At 50.3% G+C, this 22463-nt stretch overlaps 1 protein-coding gene across 16 annotated transcripts in view; it reads left to right on the forward strand.

Annotated features, from left to right (window-relative positions):
• The window catches only part of GRB10 (growth factor receptor bound protein 10), a 175126-nt gene extending 169849 nt beyond the window's left edge, over positions 1-5277 (forward strand). For 13 of the 16 annotated variants that reach the window (XM_064575463.1, XM_064575470.1, XM_064575467.1 and 10 more), the window contains 2 exons: positions 3542-3635; positions 4701-5277. In XM_064575463.1, coding sequence (XP_064431533.1) covers positions 3542-3635; positions 4701-4889 — 283 coding nt within the window. In that variant the 3' untranslated portion in view covers positions 4890-5277. Of the gene's footprint in view, positions 1-3230; positions 3437-3541; positions 3636-4700 lie in introns of those variants that run through there. The other 3 variants (XM_064575466.1, XM_064575471.1, XR_010406626.1) reach the window with 2 other exon arrangements.
• Positions 5278-22463: the final 17186 nt, after the last annotated feature.

A 22463-nucleotide genomic window follows, 5' to 3' on the forward strand; every position in this document is an offset into this window, starting at 1 on the left:
GCCCGGAGGAGGAGGATTCTGCCAATCTAGGGCAGATCTGGTTCTGTGGTCTTCTCTGTGAAATACCCCCCGATGGCTTACGTCCTCTCCTGCAGCATTTCCGGCTCTGTCCCCCACCCTCCCCACCCTGGCCTTGCTCACACTCGGGTCCAGCCCCACCTGCCCCTCTGCGGCCCCCAGTTCCCAGCTCTCTGCTGTTGGTGAACTCCAAAGAAGCACGCCACTCCTCCGCTGGGTGGAAGGAAACTTCTTTGTCGAGATTTGAGTTCTCGGCAGCGTTTCCACCCCTCACCCACCCCCCCATGGCAGAGAGAGGGGTCCTGTCCCAGGGCTAACCTAGCGCCCCCATCAGCGCCCTAACAGGGCTCGCCAGCCATGGAGGGACCGTCCGTACACACCTCCTCAGATTTTACCCGTGGCCCTGTTGATCCTGGAAGCCAGGGTTCGTCCGTGATAAAGGCTGGCTGTGTGACCCTGGGGAATTTGCTTAACTTCTCTGTGCCCCGCTTCCCTCAGCTTGAAATGAGAACAATGACAGGGTCACCGTGGGGACTAACGGAGTTGACACGTGCGCAGAGCCTCACTCGTGACCCTGAGCCGTGTTGCTCTGTGGACCACTCTCAGCCCCTGGCGCAGGCCCCTCTCTGCTTTAGGAGCCCGCCGGTGAGCACATTTGCAAGAGCTCCCCCCATATGCGGTCCTCACCGCTTTCCTTCCTGTGGTGCGTTCCAGATTTCTTTCTTTTTTTTCTTTTTTAAAGACTTTTATTTATTTGCCAGAGAGAGAATGAGAGTGAGAGAGAGAGGGAACACAAGCAGGGGGAGAAGCAGGCTTCCCGCTGAGCAGGGAGCCCGATGTGGGGCTCGATCCCAGGACCCCGAGATCATGACCTGAGCCGAAGGCAGACGCTTCACCCACTCAGCCACCCAGGCCACCCCTGTGTTCCAGATTTCTTGATCTGGCTGCGTCACCAGGCACGTGCGGTCCTCCTGGGACCTGTCCCTGCAGAGGTCCCTTGGGCCATCAGCGGGTCTCTGCGGTTTGTGGATGGCGATCCCGTGGGTCCTGCGCTGTCATGCACGGCTCCGTGTCCTCAGCAGCCAGGCTCCTCATCGGGCTGCTGGACGGGTGTTAACGTGTTGTGCAGCCCCAGGCGGAGAAGGCCAGTCATGGAGCTGATCGGTGGCAGTTCAGGGAGTCCTGCGAACTCCTGAGCCACACGCTTTTCAGCCCACAGGCTCCTCCGAGTTAGTAATCTTTGCAGACAGCCAGCCATTGGTCATGACCTCGAAATCCCAAGCATTTGGGGAGGCCTCAGCACTTGCCAGGGTCCTGCCCTGGAGGGAGGCTGCCGGGCAGAGCCTTCCTGCCACTCTGGCTCCTCCGGGGTCACGTTCAGCTGCTGTATGCACCTGTCTGCAGCAGGCAATGGCCGGGAGCTAACTAAGGTGACAGGAGAGACAGGGACAGACCAGCCTTTCCTGTCACACAGCCTGGTGTCCAGGGAGCTCCCGGGTTTCTGCTGGAATGGTGGCTTCTTTGGAATGAAATAACCCAGAAGGCAGATCTTTGTGGAAGACAACTGTGGCGTGTGGCTCTGCCCAGGAGTGGGGGGAGACCCCACCGGCCCCTCGAGGGGCCGCGTGGCAGACGCCCCACACCTACACCCCACGTGGGGCCTGCGATTCTTAGCGCTGCCCGCCTCCCCCGCCCCACGAGTCGTGGGAATCTGTTTTCCCAGACGGTGTTTGCAAAAACCTGCCTCCTGGGAACGCTGGAGCGAAGGGGGTGTGGTCACGCAGGACTGGAAAACCCTGTGCTTGAATCCCTAGGCGCCCACGGTGGATATTCCCGTTTAAAGGCACTGAGAAGCCCTGTAGTAAAATAAAACCCCCGTCCGCCTTTTTCATACAGGACTTTGCCATCCCGGGTAGCTGCTTTCCATCTTAACAGTAGAGTCCAGAAGCAGAGGACGGCGCCTGTGACAGTCATTTGGTTTGAACACGGTTCTTTGTCACGTGGATTCTGGTGTGGGGGTTTTTTCCTCTTCCTTTCCCAGGGACACCTGGCCCTACTTCGTTGTGCTATTTGGATTTTTATGTACTTTTTATCCTGAAATAAATTCACATCGTGGGAAAGTTGCTAAGTCATATAATGAACTCCTATGTGCATTTTCTCAGATAACCTAGCTGTCAACATCGGGGCTTGTTTGCTTTATCATAGGCTCCTTCCCTCCCTCCCTCCTTCCTTTTTTTGTCTGAACCCTTTGGGAGGAAAGTTACAGAGAGCATGAGGTCCCTTGTATCCTGTTTATTTCAGTAGAAAATTTGTAAGACCAAGGACTTCTCTTCCATAACCATAGTACCGTTGTAAGAATCAGGAAGTAGGGGCGCCTGGGTGGTTCAGTCAGGTAAGCGTCTGCCTTGGGCTCAGGTCATGATCAGGGTCCTGGGATCGAGTCCCGTGTCAGGCTCCCGGCTCAGCCTGCTTCTCCCTCTGCCTCTGTGCCTGCCGCCTGCTTTCGCATGCTCTCTCTCCTCTGTCTTTAATAAATAGATTAGATAGATAAAACCTTTATTAAAAAATTGGGAAGGGAACATCCATGTGGTTCTGATCCCAAATGCACACACTTATTCTGGTGCTGCCAGTGGTTCTGATTACAGCCTTCGTGGAAAAAGAAAACGTCTCAATTCTAAATACGTCTATGGGGGCGCGTCTCCTTAGGTTTCGTCCTTCGTGGACACTTGTTACGCGAAGAAGCCAGTTATTACAGGGTGCACCTCGGCTGGGGCGCGTCCAGGGGCTCGGGGCTCGGCCGGGTTATCACTTTGCAGGAGAGGACGTGGGGTCCCCACTAGCTGGGCAGGGTTGGCAGATTGTCTCGTTGCTGGCGGTGTTGCCTCTCGAACACTCGGTGGTGAGGACATCGGCGGGTTTCTCTGACGGACAGTCGCTGTGTTTCCCTTTGAAATAAATAAGTACCAGAGGGGTGATGGTTTGAGAATGAAATACTCTGTTTCTCATTCGCTCCTGTTGACAACCTTGTCCTTAATGGGGACAACCCACGGCGGTTGCTAAACAGTTGCGCACCCATCATTCCTTCCTGTTTGTTCAGCTGCCCTTCTGCTCTGAGGAAGAGCTCTTTCTTCTCCTCTCTTAATGTACTTGCTCATTTATTTATAATACTGGTGTTTACTCACAGATTCTTGCCTTTTTTCTCTGGGTTCTAGTCTGCCCCTTTTGATAGTTACTGTGATGCTACGTCCTGGGTCATGACGCTTTGAACTTTGAACTTGAGGACTTTGCGGCGCATGTTGTCCAGCCGCTTCGTATCCTTGCCCGGCCGTGGCCCCAGAGCTCTTTCAGTGGAGAATGACAGAAATCCGTCCCCAGGCATCCTGAACCGTCGTGGCTGCGCAAGCAGGGAAATGTGCATGTGTGTGTGTGTGTGTGTGTGTGAGTGTGCGTGCAGATAGACAAACGCACATCTCAAGTCTGGATTTTAAAAATGTACAATCAGCTGATTTTTTTCCATCCTCAGGCTTTTTCTCCTCCGAGACAGCCAGAGCAATCCAAAGGCTTTTGTGCTCACACTCTGTCACCATCAGAAAATTAAAAATTTCCAGATCTTACCTGTAAGTATTGATAACTTCTCACTGAGCCTTGTTGTGGTTTCCTGGGTTTATTCTGAATGCCATTTTCAAATCCTAAATGAACCGAACCACAGGTCGTTAAATATCAGACAGGTCCAAGCTGACCGGAGAGATGCTTCCCAGAGTCCCTTAAGAGGCTTGTTCTTTGAAATTGGGAACACACCTCCCAGAGTGCACCATTCAGGTGGGGGGTAACATACACAAAGTTGACGTCAGATGTTTCTCATAATTAACTGATACGGTCTGCAGGTCATAACGTTCCTGAAATGTTTCCTGTGGGGCCCAAACCCGGGCCATGTTCTGCCTAGAGAGGGTGGTGAGGTCTTCTCCCCTCAGAGAGCCTCTGTCCGGTAGCAAAGGAAAGCTCCGGAAGGCTCAGTGTAACCAAAGGCATCTGTTTCACACTGTTGCACCTGCTGTTTGTGAAGCTTGCTTGAGCCCAGGACTTTGGCGTCTCAGGAATCACAGGGACAGAGCAGGAGGAGCCCAGGGCAGTCCGGTTAGCTTTTCTGGTGCCTTCCGGCTACATCCCGATGATGCCCTCACTCTGCCCATGACCCTGGGCCAGGTTTCCCAGACTCCCACCTCCACGTAGTTATTATTGACACAGACGTCCTCGTTCCTCTCAGCCTCAAATCAAACGAAAACCTGTTTTATGGCGGGCGGCATGGGTAATGCCCATCCTCCCAAATAACCCCAAATTCTGGAAGCATCAGAGGGATAGTAATTGGAGACTCGAGAGCAACAGGACTTGAAAACGGGGTACACTGGTGCCCCTGGCTGTATTTTGGAGTCTGGAAGCTTTTCTGAGTTTATTAATCCGGACAGGTCTCAAACCAACCTGCTCCATACTCACCCTTTCACACCGCACTGCAGTCCTTGAACTTACCATTCTCCGGGTTCGGACCGGCCTTAGGAATGTTGCTCCTTCTGGAAGCTACCGTGGGGTCCCTCCATTTTGATGGAAATAGCTACCCAACATGGCAGGACCACCTGCCCTCACCGCTCCGTGGCAGTGACCCCATAGTCGCACTCTTTGTCCCCAAGGGTGTGGCCCCTAACTCGGCGAGTGTTCTTGTGTCCCTCCAGTGCGAGGATGATGGGCAGATGTTCTTCAGCCTTGATGACGGGAACACCAAATTCTCCGACCTGATCCAGCTCGTTGACTTTTACCAGCTCAACAAAGGAGTCCTACCTTGCAAACTCAAGCACCACTGCATCCGAGTGGCCTTATGACCTCACATTGACTCTTGGCTGAAGACGGGAGGAAGCTGACACTGGAACGGGGACGGGGGTGGGGGGAGGGGGTTTGTGCGTCGCCAAGGACCCACGTCTGTTCTGCACCCCGGGGAGCGGGGTCCGTCAGGGCCCACCCGCCAGGATGGACTCGGGGCTGGACTCGAGGAACGATTTGCTGCTGCAGAGCCACGGGACCGCCTCCCTCCGCGCCGGCCAGGTTCGCGGAGGCGGGAGAGCGCGAGCGCATATTGGAGGACAAAAACGGGATCGATCGTCTTGGCTGGGCCACGTAGGAACGAGAACCGGAGACACGTAATTGGAAATGAACTCTTGCCCTGGAATAATCTTGACAATTAAAACTGATATGTTTACTTTTTTGTATCGATCACTTTTTGCACTCCTTCTTTGTTTTCAATATTGCTCTCAGCCCCGGTAGGAGGGGGTGCGGCTCTCCCGTGTGCGCGCGGGACGCAGGGACTGCGGCCAGGGGGCAGACTCCAGAGACTGAACCCGGGCCCCCAGGGGTTTCCAGAGGGTGGTGTCCACCCTGTGCGGGGGACCGGAGGTGGATTCATTCGGCTCCCAGGTTACATGCCACCCTCAGCCCTCCCCAGGATACTTGAAGTGCTTTTTTTTTTCTTTTTTTTTTTCAATAAAAGGTGTCATCTGTGGTAGGCATTGGGCCCGTGGTGTGGACTCAGTCAGGTACCCGCTGCCGTGTGCACAGATGCTCCCTACGCCTGTTCCAGGTGAGCCCTCCACTGTTCAGGAGGCCCGGGTGCTCTGGAAAGCTCGCTGGCCCGCGGCACGGCAGGGCTGAGTGGCCTTGCCGCTAGCTGGACGTGGGGAGCATCGCTGGGACCCCCCCGAAGCGCCCAGTGTCCACCGCCCCCTCTCAGCCTGTTCAGAGCGATCGCTGTCTTACCCCTCACCCCCCACAGTGGCTTGGGGCCTTTCCCGGCTCTTCTCCCTCCAGGGGTTAAAGGCCCTAAAAGGAAAATGGCCCCTGCTTGGCTGCCGGTGGTGGCCCGCAGGTTTCCATGGTGATAAAGAGTGAACATTGGAAAGGGCACGTCTGCAGCCTGGCATGGAAAGGTCCTCGCTCGATGACCTCCGTCCTGCTGAAAAGCCCCATGAGCCGGCCCAGGCGGAGGCCCCCCCTTGGCGGGCTGGCACTCAGAAGTACCTCACGGCCCTTGTGGGCATTGAAGAGTCCGGTCAACACAACACTGCTTCCCCTCCGGGGCAGGGCAGGGGAGGCTGAGTCACACAGTGGCTGGACTGCCCCCTGCCACCCCCTCCGCCCCGTCCCCTTAGCTGAGTCACCAGGTGTGACGGGCCGCGGATTTACCTGCAGTCTCTGCAAAGCAGAAAGGTCTCCCCTGACGGGCCTGGGAGATCTGGTCCCCCAGTGCCTGACTCTGCTGCACCACCGGGCCCCCCCGGCAAGCACGCGACCCGGTGGGACCCCCGGGACCCGCCTTGGTGGCGCCGCCGTGCTCTAAGCACCTCAAGGGTGTGGAAACACTGTATTTTAGTTTACAGGCCTCACTTTGCTTGTTTTCCATGAAACGTCTACTTAACACAAATGCAGAAATTTTAGTAAGACGTTTTTCACCGTAAACGCGCTCAGTCACGTTTTCTTCCTCTTGTAGCCAGGTGATCTTTCAGACCGCCACCAGTCAGCTGAGTCCTGCCTGGCCGCAAGCTTCCAGGGCGCTCCCCCTCAGAGCAGTTCTTCGGTTACACTGTTAGACACTTTTCTCTTCACTGGTTGGAAGTAGAACCTGAAAGCGATTCTACGATTTCTGTGTTTCTCAGTGCGTAGACCGGTAGGATGAGACTCTCACACCCCTCTCCGCTCGACAGCTAGCATCCCCAGCATCTCGTATTTATAAACATGCATTTTATTTACAAGGAGCATGAAAGCTGGACTCTGACTCACGGTCTGTGCGTAGCTGGGTCGACGTCGTTTTCTGTACCTTCCCGGCCGCGGTGAAATGCTGGGTGGAGGGTGGGAGCCCGTGTGCCTGGTGGCTGGGAATCCCACCTGGAAGCAGCCAGTCCCTCAAGGATGCGGGCGCCCGGCCCGGCCAACCAGGGGCGGAAGGATGGTCAACTTTTATTTTTGTATTTAAATGACATGAATGTAAATGGAACAGCTCAGGGTCGTTTTGGAGCCTGTTGACTTTCTCTCTCTCTCTCTGCCTGTGATTTTCTTTTCTAAAAGGAAAACCCCCCACATAGCAGCCTGGACTTAGTTGGGAAGGAAATACCCAACGCTTTGGGTATTTGGAGTTTAAGTAGGTAAGCTCTGTTACCTTAGGTCTTCGAGTTCCAGAACGTTGTTTTGTTCGCTAAACCTTGGAGAAATATGTGCCTCAGTCTAGCTGTTTTATCTTCTCTTCTCTGCTCTTAATACCTGACGGTTTGACCAATTGATGCACCTGTCCGGGGCGGGACCTGCTCGCGGCGGATCGTGATGTCACCGGGCAAGCTCGCGGTGACCGTAACACGGCCTGACGTGTAGACCGTTTCAGGGAATGCAGAAGGTACCACGAGACGAAACCTTTATTCCACGTGCTTTGCCCCTTTCTGTACATAGCTCTTCGACTTGTGAACCTAAATGTAAACTTTCAGGTATTTTTGTACAAACGAGGGACTGATGTTCTGTTTCTTGTAATTAGAAATAAACATTACTACAGTGTTCTTCATTTTCCACTGCTCGTATGTCTGTTTCTGTATTTTGGAACACTCCAGCGGGCCCGCCCCTGAAAACCTTTGGAAATAATGTGGAATAGCAACAGTGCGCTTTCTTTGCACTGCTTAGACGCTAGCTGGAGTTGACCCGTGACACGCGGGCCGGGTGGCTCCGTGTCGCTGCAGGATGACCTCAGCCGTCTCTTCTCCCCACACCTGCATTGCAGAGTGAGTCAGAGCTAGTCCGAGCTCCGCTCAGGTTTCGCAAACACCTCAAGGAACTCCTAAAAGTTTGCATTTGAGAAATCCAGTGGCTTTGTTAGTGCTGCAGTGGGACCATGACAATGGGTCAGACCCAGGTTTTCTAGTCAGATAAACTGACAGCAGGATGGAGAGAATGGATGCCCCGTGTCCCTGCTTCCCCCGGACCTCACCAGCGGGACTAACTCTTCTCCCTGCCTCTGGTCACACACACCTTCCAGACAAATCGCCCAAAATGATACGTTAATTGGCGACAGAACATTTTTCCCTTGGTGGTTCTATTGCAATTTACCACAGTGTCATTTTGGGCAATTACGGGATTTTGTTCTTTGAAATAAGAGTGATGACATTGTGTCCGAAAATAAAAGCCCTGTTGTAACTATATACTCAAACGCGCACACAGGCCGAGGTGCATACCAGGGCTGCAGCAGAGAGTGCCCGGGGGGCTCTGAGTCCGGCTGGGGGATCCGTATGTGAAGGATGAACGTGGAGGTGACCAAAGGCAGACGGACAGCACGGCCTTCTCTGGGTGCGTGCTGTCCAATACGATACCACGCGGCTCACACACCTGTTCAAATTTAAATTTCAATTAATAAAAATAAAATGAGACATTCGGTTCAGGTTGCACCAGCCGCATTTTTGAGTGCTCAACAGCCACAAGGGGCAGTGGCCACCATGATGGGCGGTGCGGATCTAGAACACTTCCAACATGGCGGGAAGTTCCGTTGGACGGCTCCGGTCTGGGTGACTGAGAGCGAAAGCCTACAAAAGTGGATGACGAGATCGACGAGGGTCCGTCTCTTGTGTCTGGTTGGTGCGTCGAATCGGCAAAGCTCGGCCTCAGACCCAAGACTAAGGGTACCCCCCCCGGAAGTCACACCTGTGCCCCCCCCTCCCCGCCCCCAGGAAAGACACACGAGCTTCCCTTTGCCAACAGAGAAGGACTGTCCATTGCCTTCACCTTCCTCTGGCCGACCCTGCTTCCCAGTTATAATGGATTGACCGTGGCTCAACGTCGGAGGCGTGAACTGTGTATAAAACTGAACTGTGTCTGCGCAGCCCACCCTCCACCCACCCCGACGCTTCCCAATCTGATAGCAGCCTGCTCCGTGAGCAGATTTCCCGGCCTAAGCCAGAGGTGGGAAGCGTCTGTTTCCTATTGCCCTGGTGAGTCCCATTAGTGATTGTCTCCCCAGACTCGAGGGTAGCTTTAGTGTGGAAATATAAAGTGTGTGTTTGCACACAAGTTCCCCGAGTGTAAGCAGACACCGCATTGGTGTCTTCCCTCTTCCCTGCGGGAGTAAGAACGGGCCGTGCAGGGCTTCTTGAGAGACAGTCTTGGATGAGCAATCACACGGGAAGCAGGGGTCATTCTTGATGCCTTTCTGTAATTCAAACCCAATCCTGACAGGATGCTGTTCGGGAGCTAAGTCAGGCATCGTGAGGAGAGCGCCGTGGGGCTTCTCCCAGACAACCAGTTGCAGAAGTATGCACTTCTTGGCCTCTTCTTAGTTAAAAGGAGAGGACTTGCGTTATTTTTTATTTCGCGCAAAAAATGAAGTGGCCTTAAGGTGTGTTACTGCGCTATTTCCGATTTTGCATACAATCAGATTGTGCTGTATTTCTGAGCTGGTTGAGATTTTTCCCTAGGGTGATTTGGACATCGACGATCTACCTCAGTGCCGTCTGAGTCCTGCTGTAAGATTAGGTTCCACGACCTGTATCAAACTTGCTTTCTGACCCTTCTCTCCCAAACAGGTACCTTCGGGATAACTCGGTACGGATGCGTTCCTGGCCTCACTCCCAGGGCGTCTGGTTGAGTGAGGACAGAAGGTGCCATGGGACCAGGCCCCGCGTGACTCGGGGTGGCTCCCACCAGGAAGGGGAATTCTAGAGGCTCGCAGGAGAACAGGCCTGTGCCCTCTGCCACGTTCCAGCAGCGTAACTTGGGGAACCATATAACACACCTGTAAAGGGACGCTTTGGAATTCAACCCACCCATTCGTCAGACTCACCTCTGGAGCTTTGAGGCTATGCACATCTCCAGCCCCCTCGGAAGCTTCTGGAATTAAAGTCTTTGGCGTGGCAATACAGTGCTTGCTCCCAGGCCACCACAGGTAGGCGAGATCATGTCCAGCTCACCGTGGCTCGGGGGATTTGTGGTGCACGCATCTGCTCTGTTGTTATCCTTCCCCGACCCACTGGGGACTTGCTGAGCTTCTAAATGGAGAGCTGTTGGTGGCGCTGTTGGGAAAGGCTGGGGCTTAAATTAGAAGTGCTTGAAGCTGCTCCTGGGAGCACCCCTGGGAGCACCCCGGGAGCCCTGGGCTGGCACAACTGGAAAGGCTGCTGAGGGGGGCCCTGGCCCTGGCAGGACGCAGGCAGCCTGCAGCCCATGCTGCCCCTGATGGGCCCTGTTCGGCCCGGAGGTGCAGCGCCGGAGGCCTTTGGCCCCCGCGCTATCCCCCCCAGCTGGGCACGCCAGGCCACTCACTGTCACCGCTGGCTGGGGCTGGTTCAGGTGTGCACAGCCAGGTTGCATGCAGCCAGGCCTGGACCCCTCTCCCGGTTTCTCTAACGGGGCTCAGTCCACTCTGCGAGGTTGTCATCTACACTGTCACCCACAGAGCCCAGCAGGGGCCTAACTTGCCAAAGACAGGGCTTCCCTCCAGGGCTGTGGGCGGCCATCTGCCCCCTCGCCAACCTGAGCACCCCACAGGGCACCTGCACCCCACCCCCCGTCCTGCCTTCTGCTAGCCTCAGCTATCCCTCCCTCTTCTGGAAGATGGGCCACCCACACCGACTCTGTCCACCTCCCAGGGAAGGCTTCAGTTCCAACAGAAAGGGCCACCTGTAACACAGTAGCTTGACCGTCCTCCCTTTGCAAGGCGAGGAGCAGATCCCTCAGGCTGATCGGCTGTCAGAGCCTCTGACCTCAGGACCCGCTGGCGTGCCAGGCCCCTCTCCCGAGCTGGAAATCATACTGCAAATGGAAGCAAGAAACTCATGGGAAAAGAACCACAAATAGCTAAGGAACATGGGACTCTCATTTCTTTAATTCAATAAAAAATAAACCTAGGACTGGCTGGTGGCCCACCAGAGTTGCCTTCTCAAGCTTTTTTGCCCATTGTTTCATCCTCAGTTTTAGATTTTACAAATCCTGACCAATTTTATTTCGCTGCAAAGAAAGTATCCGTAGTGGCTTTGGAAGCTTTGGTGACAACCTACGGTAAGAAACGCATTTCTCCTGTGACACCGTGCGCATTATACACACACATAATGGAAACAAGAGCTTCAGAAAATAGTATTAGGTGCAATTACCCTCTTACCTCTTTCATTCTACTTCATTTTTTAAAATGCTGGTCACGACACCTTCCAAACCAATTTCATGATCCAACAGTGCTTTGAGAAACTGAGTTGCAGAAGCCCAAAGTTGGAGGATTCACAGCACCCAACTCCAAGGCCTACTCTAAAGCTACAGTGAATCAAGACTGTGTATTTTTTTAAAGATTTTACTTATTGATTCAAGAGAGAACTGGTGGGGAGGGCAGAGGGAGAAGCAGCCTCCCCGCTGAGCAGGGAGCCTGACCTGGGGCTCGATCCCAGGACCCTGAGATCATGAACTGAGCCTAAAGCAGACGCTTAGCCAACGGAACCACCCAGGCATCCCAACACCGGGTATTAATGTGGTGCCTGGGTGACTCAGTCAGTTAAGCGTCCGACTCTTGATTTCAGCTCAGGTCATGATCTCAGGGTCCTGAGATTGAGCCCTGCATCAGGCTCCACGCTCAGCGAGGGGTTTGCTTAAGGTTCTCTCTCTCCCTCTGCCCCTCGCCCTGCTCATGTACTCTCGCTCTCGATCGCTCTCTCTCTCTCAAAAAAAAGAAAGACTGTGTATTATTGGTGAAAGAACAGATCCATGGAACACCACAGAGAGCCAGAAGTAGACCCCCATCAGTATGATCAGCTGATCTTTGACAAAGGGGCAAGGGTAACGTGGTAGAGCAAAGGTGTCTCTTCAGCTCTCCATGGTGGAACCACCGAAGGAGTACCATAGAGTTGTCCACATGGACGTTCATGCCTGCTTCCATCTGGAAGCAGGAGTTAGAAAAACACCTCGTGGGCCACATGGCTGGTGTGAAGAAATATGGATGAACTTAACTGAGTACTAGGAGGTTCTTGTTGTGGTGGAATGAGCCCTTGCTGTTGGCTGGGCAATCTCGGGGGCCGAGGTCCCCGCTCTGTGCAGCTCTTGATGATGATGGTGCCCCATCAGGCCACCGGACCGGGCCCTCCTGGTAGGCGTGTCCTCCGGCTGGTTAGTTTATGTCCCCTTGCCAGGCGACCCTTCCTTTGACAGACACCCTTCTGGGGATGCATGTTTGCTTTTAACAAGTCAAGGAAACATTCTGTGCTTCTGCTCCACAATCTCAAAGCACACACGTTCTGTGAACCTTCGTGGACGCAGAACAGCCTAGAAGGTAGAGCCAGTACAGCCTCTCCTCGGGAGTTCTTACTGGGGCCTCAGCTGGGACTACGACAAGGGTCAAGTCGCGACCAAGCAGAGATACGGAAGTCCAGACACTTGACTCCAGAGCAGATGCTGTGGCTTTGAAACTCAGGGAACTGTGCAGTTGCAACTTGCAACTCACCTGGAGGGGGCTGCCTCCCCGAGTCGGCTTACGGCATACGCGCGGACCCCACTCCACCAGTGAGGTCTGGGTGTCTACAGAGCACAACACCCGAACAGGTTCTTCAGCTCCAAGCTGCGTCAACTTGAAACTGTATTGAGGTCATGTGCTATAATGGAGAGCACCGAACATTTACAGTCTTATACCAACAGGCCTCCAAAGTTGACGTACAAACACAGTGCTTTGCTGAGACAGATAAAGGCTGTCCATCATTTCTCATTTCTTGAACATACAGCTGCCATCTCCCGTGACTCTGCCTTGGGCTGTCCCTGGTCACCTGCGCTGGCTCTGCCTAAGTTCATTCAGGGGAATGAACACCCCCCACCAGGGGAACGTCCTGTCCCAGCTCCTGGAGACTGAAGCCCTGTTCCTCCAGGCGCCCTCAGTGCAGACTGGCATAAAAATGTGCCCTGTGCTGGCTTCCTTCCATCTCCATCCTGACTTCCCCATCCCTTCTGAGTGTTCTGTGGTCACGAACAAAATAAACTAATTGTGTTTGAATCTTTGTCTCAGGACTAGCTCTGGAGGGAACCCAGACAAAAATGGGCACAGGACTCGAGTTAGGCAGCAACATTCTGGACGGGAAGACTTCCTTTAACATTATGCGTTAATATTCTTCCAGCCCAAATCTCACTGTGGTTTTTTAATGTACCAGCAAATGATTTGAATGTTCCTCTTTTTTTTTTTTTTTTAAAGATTTTATTTATTTGACAGAGAGAGATAGCGAGAGCAGGAACACAAGCAGGGGGAGTGGGAGAGGAAGAAGCAGGCTTCCCGCAGAGCAGGGAGCCCGATGTGGGACTCGATCCCAGGACGCTGGGATCATGACCTGAGCCGAAGGCAGACGCTCAATGACTGAGCCACCCAGGCGCCCCTGAATGTTCCTCTTAAAACAGAAATATGTGAAAGTAGCAAGGATTTCTTCTTCTTCTTTTTTTTTTTTAAGAAAAAATTTCTACAGGAACTCTTGCCCTTCCAAGAATCCTAGCTCCTTATAAGTGATAATGTGGGACACCTGGGTGGCTCAGTCGGTTAAGCATCTGACTTTGGTTCAGGTCATGATCTCAGGGTCCTGGGATTGAGCCCCGCATCAGGCTCCCTGTTTCGCGGGAAGCCTGCTTCTCCCTCTCCCACTCCCCCTGTTTGTGTTCCCTCTTGCTGTGTCTCTCTCTGTCAAATAAATAAAATCTTAAATAAATAAATAAATAAATAAATAAAGTGATAACATTTACATAATGAAGCACTGCCATAGAAATGGATGGACGATTCAGTAGAACAACCACAGGCTCAAGAAACAGCAAGATGAGAAGAGGTCTTTTGTTCCAAAATAATGTTGGGAGAACTGGTTTACCAGTTGGGGGGATACGTTAGAACCCTATTCTCTGCGTCACTCTGATATAAATTCCAGGGGGAGTGAACATCTAAGAGTCAAAGATCTAAATGTATAAAAATACTACAGAGAAATAGGGGCCCATGTGTCTACAGTCCTGAGTGGAGGAGACACCGAACCTAACACGGAAGAGCCCAGAGGAGGGAAGTTGGGATCGCCAGATTTGAACACCCCCAGGGGGGAGACTCTGAACATCAAGAAACAGAAATCACAGTCAAGCTGGGAGAAGAATATTGGTTGTGAGGAAGCATGATTATGGTGTGTTGTCAAGTGGGGCAAGGCAGATGGCAAATAGGATATACGGTTTTACTGCCAGATGGTTAACACATTTGCAGGCACTGGCAACATCTCGAAGGTCCATGTTGACAGCCAGTGTTGACAGCAATCTCTCCCAGATTGAATTACAGAGAAACGTTTTGCTCTTCAGAAGCTTTATCATGTTTCCTCAAGGAAGATGTGTCAATTTGGGGAGCACTCTTAGATGGGTTCTTCACTGAGAGCTAATGTGCCTTGTGCATCCAGAGACGGACATGTGCGTGCATGCACGGAGATCAGTAGAACATCCTTAGAACATAGAATGTTCTGCTGACTGGTTCAACTAAAACATACATCTGAAGAAAGGTATCGATCAAGGGAAGGAACGGTGTTTCATGAAAGGGAAGTATAGGCAAGACGACCTCCAAAAGCCGAAGGAGCCATGAGACCGAAGGAAAACCAGTCCAGTCTGACAAGGGATGGTCTAAGAAGGAGACTTCCAGGCAGAAGCGTGTCTTGGGCAGCTGGCTGCAAGGCGAGTGGATCTCCGCAGCCCACTTCCTATAAGACCGGCTTTTATAGTCCTAGAGGCTGGGGTTCTGCTGGGGGACCCCCTGGGAGGAGATGTTGGAGGATAGGTGGGAATCGTAGTCACATCTCCAGAGCAGATCACAGATGTTATGTCCCAAGGGTGTCCTCAAGTGTTATTACTTGTGTGGTTAAATAAAAGGAAGAATAAGGAGGGGTCTATGCCCAAGAAGACTTCAGGCAACAGAGCGGTGGCCGTGGCATTTCTGTCCAAGATGGTGTCAGGTCGGCTAGCCCAGTCGGCCAGCAGGAAGGCACAAAATAAACCCTCCAGGGGTGTGTGTTGGCCGGCACACACCTGCAGGGAAGGGGGTGCCCTGATGTCATCCAGCTAAGACCCTGGGCTGACCCCATCTCAACAAGAGTTTTCCACGAGTCACTTAAATTCCTTTGTACCTTTGTCTACTGGCAGAGAAATTGTTGGTCAAAATGGCATTAACAGGTCTCTTTGTTTTTTGTAAATTGGCCACTCGTGCACTCCGTTCTCTCGAACACTCTCTCTGGGTGATTTTATCCAGTCTTATTGCTTCACACACCATCTAAACACTTGACACTCGTAACTTCACTTCCTGTCCAGACCTCTTTTGTGAGCCGCAGACTCCTATATGGAAAAGTCTACTGGACATCTCTACCGAATGATGTGTGTGTGTGATACCTACAATTTAATTCCCCAGCTCTTAGTCTCCTTCATCCCCTGACCCAAAGTAGCTCTTCTTCTCAATCCATGATGATCACCAGCCCCCCAGTGGCCCCATGCCCCTTAGGTCATCATGATTCCCTGCTCATCCTCTTCCAGCAACCTCCTGACACTCACGCACACACACGCACGCACGCACACACAACTCCCTTCCCTCCCCCAGCCCATCCCAAACTCTTACCATGTTCCTTGGATTTCTGCTCTTTCCTGCAAATCAGGAGAGTAGAGACAAGTTTACTCTTGTCACCCGCTGATCCATTTTCCAAGGGCCAGAGTGATCTTAATGAAGACACACGAAGCTCAGGTCGGGCTTTCTAAAATCATTTCAGTGCCTTCCACTGCAGTTGGAGCAAATAAAAATTAGGAGCCATGGCTCAAAAGACCCCCTGCTTTGTACAGTCCTTACGGAGGGTAGACTTCTTTCAGGGCTTGCAGTGATCTTTCTAGCCTCGTTGCCTTCACAGATGCCCTTCCCCATAGAGTGCCCTTCCCTTGCCCCTCCCCTATGAGGATAATTACTTCTTTGGGGTCAGCTGATGTCAGGCAGCACATGGAACATTAGTATGTGGCCCTGACTTGCTCTTCCTTCTCCTTTCTTTCCTCTAATGGCTCTTGTAGAGGTTTAGAGTCTCCTCACTGTCACTCTGCTTCCATCCAGGGTCCCAGTCTTAGCCATGAACCCTGGATCCCCAACCCACCTCCAGCCTCGCTAGGCACCCTCGGGGTGGGGAGGGGGCAGAACACAGAGAGCTCTTCTCTCCTCCAGCCTGTGACAAGTGCCTCAGGCCAAGGCCATTCTGTCCTCCCTGTCTGTGCCCTGTCCTTCCATGAATGGCTTGAACACGGCCTCACGCCCCCTCGGCCCTTTGTACCTGCCGGGCCCCAAGCTCAGAGCAGCTGTAGGTATGCTAAGGAGGCCAGCCCCCGCCCCCCACTCCCAGCAAACCTCTCTAGCATGTTCTTGGTGACCCCTCTCAGCTGTGCTTTATGTCCCAATAAAATTCTCTCAACTGTGTTTTTTCTGTAAATCTGTCAAAATCTCGTCCACAGTATTGTTCCCTTAACCATCATTTCAGGAGTTGAGGAAGGAAGAGCTAGGGCGTGCAGGCTCAGTTCGGGGGCTGCAGAGAAGGCTTCCCATGGTGCGAGGTGGGAATTTATGGGATGACCTAATGAGGCTGAAAAAATGAAACTGGGGCTATTTGGGGGAAATGTGAGAATCTGGTGTCTGGCCAGTGGTAAGAAGGATCCACGCTGCTGGGACTGTAGATGAAAAGAACTGGCTTTGAAGAATGAGCTTTCCATGTAGGTTTCTCCAGATTTCCTTGACCTTTATCACCAGCAGAAATTAATGTTTAACCAGCCCAGGAGGCTGGAAAAGCAAGGACAGGGAGCCATCTGGATCTCAAGCTACAAGAGTGACCTGTCTGAACACTGCTTGGCCACGTTTTCCTCAACCCCCAGAGCCAGCGAGTCTCCTGAGGGAAAATAGACTCAGAAGGAAGTAGGATTCCCAGCAAGTAAGTCCCTGGCTTCATACTTAATCAGACGGTTATTGTTGGAAACTGCAACCTTGACTCTCGGTCCCAAGGTACTGAATGTTTGCTTAATGTTAGATCACCTGAGGACTGGACATAACTTTTGGTCAAGTGCTGTTAGGGCTGTTGGGGCCAGGGGGACTGACCCTAGGTGCTCACACGCACACAGTCCCGTGTGCAGCTCATGTGTGGCCAGGTAGGAGGTGCTGGGGAGGATTTCCTGCCTGTCACTCGAAAGCAAAAACAGGACAGACATGGGCACGTCTTATCCTTACCACTCGCTTCCACTGTGGTCTTGGGTCCTTTGTTCCTCTGGGTCTCTGTTTCTTTCTCTCCAATGGGGATTTTTCTAGCAGCCACCCTGTCAGGTAATTGTGAGGATTCAATCTCATAATGTCTGGAAAATATGTGGCACTTGAGAGGTGATAGAGAAATGGTGACTCTTCCCTTACCTGTAACATCGGAGCATCAGATGTAAATTCAGAGTCTACCTGTGCAGTGTGATTTGAGGAGAACTGAAGGGTCTTCCCTGCCAACTTGACGCGCTGATCACAGTCCCATCAGAAGATACCATTCTTGAGAAGATCATTGCTTCTCCATCAGGCTGGAATTAAAACAATGCTTCTTAGTGTTTAGTGTGTGCTGGGATTCACCTTCTTCATCTTTAACATATCCACATTGGACACACGAGAAACTGAGTCAGGAGAGGTGAGGAGGAGAGTCGTGCAAGGCCTCCTGGCTTGTGACCATGACATTGGCACTTGGATATTGTTATGGCACAGCCTGGCTCCTGCCCTTCTCGGAAAGCATTGCACTTTTAAGGCACTTACCATGTCCTAGGCACGAGAGTAATCACATGAGCCCCTCAGAGGGCAGGGAGTGGGGTCTGGAGGGACAGGACCAGAGATGCAGGACTATTGGCAGGAGGGGGATGGGAAGAGTGGAGGTGAGGAATGTCAAGGCACAACGGGAAGGTGGCAAGTGCAGGACTGGACACAGGGTCGAAGGCTCTGGGCTTCCACGGTGGCCTGAGGGCACAGTAGGCATTATCTAGACATGTTTCCCCATGGACAGCCTTGGGGCCCCAGTGCTCCCAGTTCTGAGGGTCCCTTACCAGAGCATGCTGAACCGCTGAAGGCAGTCTGCCCTGCTCTCAGTCAGCCTAGAGAGCCAGAGTGTTGGGTCCAGGAGGTGATAAGTGGCACTCTTACTGCTGGGGTAAGTCATTCCAGGGTTCAGCCTTGCAATTGTTCTTAGGGCTCAGCTGCATGGAAATGTGGGATAGAGGAGCACCCTAGAACTCTCACTCTGGACATCCTCACAGAGTGGATAGAGACATTTTGGAACCAGGAACGTGCTGGTTGAAATTGGTGCTGCTTGAAATTTAAATTATGACTTCCAGACTTTTAGAAGTGACTAAATAGCATGTGAAGAAATACAGCCATCTGCGTGGGGTACCATCCCTGAGCTTCACCGCAGCCCAGCCTCCAGCGGCAGGAGAGAGGCTCAAGGATGCCAATCGTAGCTAGGATTGAGGAGGAACAACAGTGTGTTCACATTTAACAAGGTCATTAACAAGTAATCGATTAAAGTAGTTTATGGCTACATAAAATGATAAAAGATTCAGTCCACCAAGAAGATGATACAGCTCTAGACATGGATAAACCTAGTGGAAGAATATAAATATACCTTAAATATATAAAGCAATTCTTGGCACAACTGTGGGGAGAGATCGACAAACTCACCATCATAATGGAAATTTTCAACACATCATTAGCGGTGATAGTAAACTGGATGATTGATCAAGGGAACAAAAATACGAGATTTGGGAAATTTCAGTAAGTAACCACCTTGGAGTATTGGACATAAATAGAACCCCTCACCAGATAGCTAGAAAATACGCTTTCTTCTCAAGTGCACGTGAAATGTGACAAAAATTGAGGATGTAACAGGCCATCGCCTAAATCTCAACACCTGTCAGAGAATCGCTATCATACCAGCGAGTTCTCTCATTCCAATTCAGGTAAATTCAATTCCATTCAGTTCAATTCAATTCTGTTCAGTTCAGTTCAATTCAGTTCAGTTCAGTTCAGATTTTTTTAAAAAGTAAAAATTGCTATATATGTCTGGAGTTTTTGTTTGTTTGTTTGTTTTTGTTTTTTTTGAAGAGCTACCATGTAACTGACACATCAAGGAAAAAATATAATGGAAATGAAACAATACTCAGAAATAAATGCTTATTTTAAGCTTGAGATACGTATTGGAAGCAGTACATAGAAGAAAGCATGTAGGTTTAAAGACTCATATTAGAAATTGAAAAAGGACAGAAATTGAGACCACCACTCAACTAAAGGTGCTAGAAAAATACCAGAATGAGGATAATTGAACACAGGCAATCATAAAGATTAAGAGGAAAAATTAATGAAAAAGAAAATAAAGGTAGATGAAGGCAGATCAACAAAGCCGAAAGGTTTTCTTTTTTAAAAGTAATAAAAGAGAAATAGTTCTGCGGCATCTGGGTGGCTCAGTTGGTTGAGCATCCCACTCTTGATCTCAGCTCAGGTCTTGATTTCAATACTAACTAAAGACGAGAAGAGAGGAAAATAAATAAATAATATCGTAAGAAAAGGGGACATCATTAGAGGGGCACCTGGGTGACTCAGTCAGTTCAGTGTCCAAACTCTTGGTTTCAGCTCAGGTCATGATCTCAGGGTTGTGAGATCCAGCCCCACATCAGGCTCCACACTCAGTGGGGAGTCTGCTTGGGATTCTCTCTCTCCCTCTCCCTCTGCCCCTCCCCCTGCTCATGTGCTCTCTTTCTCTAAAATAAAACTAAAAAATAAATCTTAAAAAGAAAAGGGGACATCATTATAGATTCAACCAAGCAAAATGATAATGAGTATATTATTAAAACAGACAAACCCTTGTCATTAAATGTAAAAATTGTAAATTACATTTACATTTGAAATAACAGCAAGGAGAAATAGAAATCCTACTGAATAATCCTGAATAATAAATAAATTGATTTGTTAAAAAATATTTCTTCAAACATGGGAGGAGGGGCAAATGATTTTTATGTATGATTTGCCACACTCTCTCAGTGGCTGGGTAATTCCAAATTTCCAAATTATACAAACTGCTTCAGAGAATTAAAAAAGAAGGGATTATCCCCAGTCTATGAGATCATAGAATCTGACTCTAAAACTAGAGAAAAGCCATATTAGCAAGAAGAATTACAGTTTTATTCATGGGAAGGAAGTAAAAATTCTATGCAAATGTTTAACACACCATAGTTTTAACCCAAGAATAAAAGGGTATTTGAAAATTAGAAAATGTATTAATGACATTTATCATATTAACAATTTAGAGGAGGAAAACGATCTGATTTTCTTCTCTTTTGGTGCAGAAAATACTTTGATAAGATTAAACACCAATTTATTATAAAAGTGGGAATAGAAGAAACCTCCTAATAAAGATTTTCCAACAAAATCCTGTTATTGAGAGTGAAATGTTAGAAGCATTCTTTTCGAAGTCAACAAGATGAGGATGTTTACAACTGCTTCTGTTCAATGCCACGGAGGCCCTAGAACAATGCCAAGCACATATGGAATCTTTTTTTTTTTTTTTTTGTAAATATTTATTTATTTGAGAGAGAGATGGCAGGGCGGGGGCGCGGGCGGTAGGGGGAGGAAGAGAATCCCAAGCAGAATCTGTGCTGAGCGTGGAACAGACATGGGGCTCGATCTCACGACCCATGAGATGAAACCAAGAGCCAGACACTCAACCAACTAAACCACCCAGGCGCCCGAGAACAAATATTTTTAATAGTAATGTAGTGACATTTGTCAATCTTTTATTGTTAACTGATTGAGTGAATAATTTAAGAAATCCTTCCTGCTCAACATCATAAAAATGCACTTCTGTTGTCCTAAAAAGTTTGCCTTTCACAGTGAAGGATTTAATCTATCAGAAATTTATTTTTGTATTTGGATTGAGGAACAGGGTTAACTTCATTTTTTTTCCCAAATAGGTGACCAGTTGCCCAGAACCGCTTAATAATCTATTCTTTCTCTATTGATCTGCAAGTCCACGTTTGTCAATTGTCCATATATTTGCGGGATTTTTTTCCAGGCTCTCTATTCTGTTTAACTGGTCAGGTGTCTATCCTTGCATCAGAATCAGGACATTTGTGTACAGCTTCATCTGTCTTGATAAGTGTAGAACAGGTAATACCCTTCTTTCTCGAGAGTATACTGCTCTTCTTAGACTTCTGCCTTGGCATTTATATTTTAGAGTCAAATATCTGTGTTGGGATTCAGATGAGAATGGTATTGAATCCGCTAATCACTTTGAGGAAAATGGAAATATTTACAATATTGAGCAGGAATTTATGCCCATTTATTTAGGTCTACTTTAATGGCTCCCATAAGCTTTTATAAATTTCTTCATCCAGGTCCTGCAAGTCTTTTGTTAGGTTTTGTTAGAGTCACTCCTATTGTCTTGTTCCTAATGTAAGTCCCGTCTTGCCATGATCGCTGTGGGGGGGCAAACCAGCTGGCCACCGTTACCCCTCGTGGGCGGTGGAGGCCGATGCAAGCCCAGCCTCTGGAGCCTGAGGTCTTAACCCTGTGCTGTGTCTTCTTTTTGTTTTTTATTTTTATTTTTAAATAATTTATTTATTTTAGAGAGAGAAAGCAGTAGGGGTGGGGGAGGGGCAGAGGGAGAAAGAGAATCTCAAGCAGACTCCCCACTGAGCGCAGAGCCCCAAAGGGGCTCGATCTCACAACCCTGAGATTATGACCTAAGCCGAAACCAAGAGTCAGACACTTAACTGACTGCACCACCCAGGCACCTGCTGTGTCTTCTTTTAAACACGTACGTTAGGCAGGGCAGTTCGTTGCCTCAGACGTTTCAATGACTTTGCTTTCTCTCCAAACACAGCCTTAGTCCCCGGCTTCAGGCCTCCTGCCTGGCCTGTGTCCTCTTAACCAGCTTTGCAGCACTGGGCACAGTGGACAGCTGTGGATTTCTCTCTGTGCTCGTTCTTTCATGGTCTGCGTCCCCTCCTGGAATGCCACCCAGCAAGCCGATTTGCTGTGTCCAGCATGAGGGCAGCCTGGCCTGCTGGTGACAGATGCTTGCTGTGTGACCTTAACCATATTCCCTAACCTCTCTGGGCCTCAGCTTCCTCATCTGTACAATGGGGATGAGAATATCTACTTTGTGAAGTAGTTAGGAGGGACTGGATGATTTTATGTGGAAATGCCTGCAATGAAACCTTTATAAATGTATTTTTTTTAAGATTTTATTTATTTGAGAGAGAGAGAGAGAGGCGAGAAAGAGCATGAGCTGGGGGGAGGGGCAGAGGCAGAGGGAGAAGCAGACTCCCCTGCTGAGCTCCATTCCAGGACCCCAAAATCATGACCTGAGCTGAAGGCAGATGCTTAACCG

Source organism: Mirounga angustirostris, unplaced genomic scaffold (genome assembly GCF_029215605.1).
Source record: "Mirounga angustirostris isolate CCGP_5_RB_7025 unplaced genomic scaffold, mMirAng1.0.hap1 SCAF_12, whole genome shotgun sequence".
Classification (NCBI taxonomy): Eukaryota; Metazoa; Chordata; class Mammalia; order Carnivora; family Phocidae; genus Mirounga; species Mirounga angustirostris.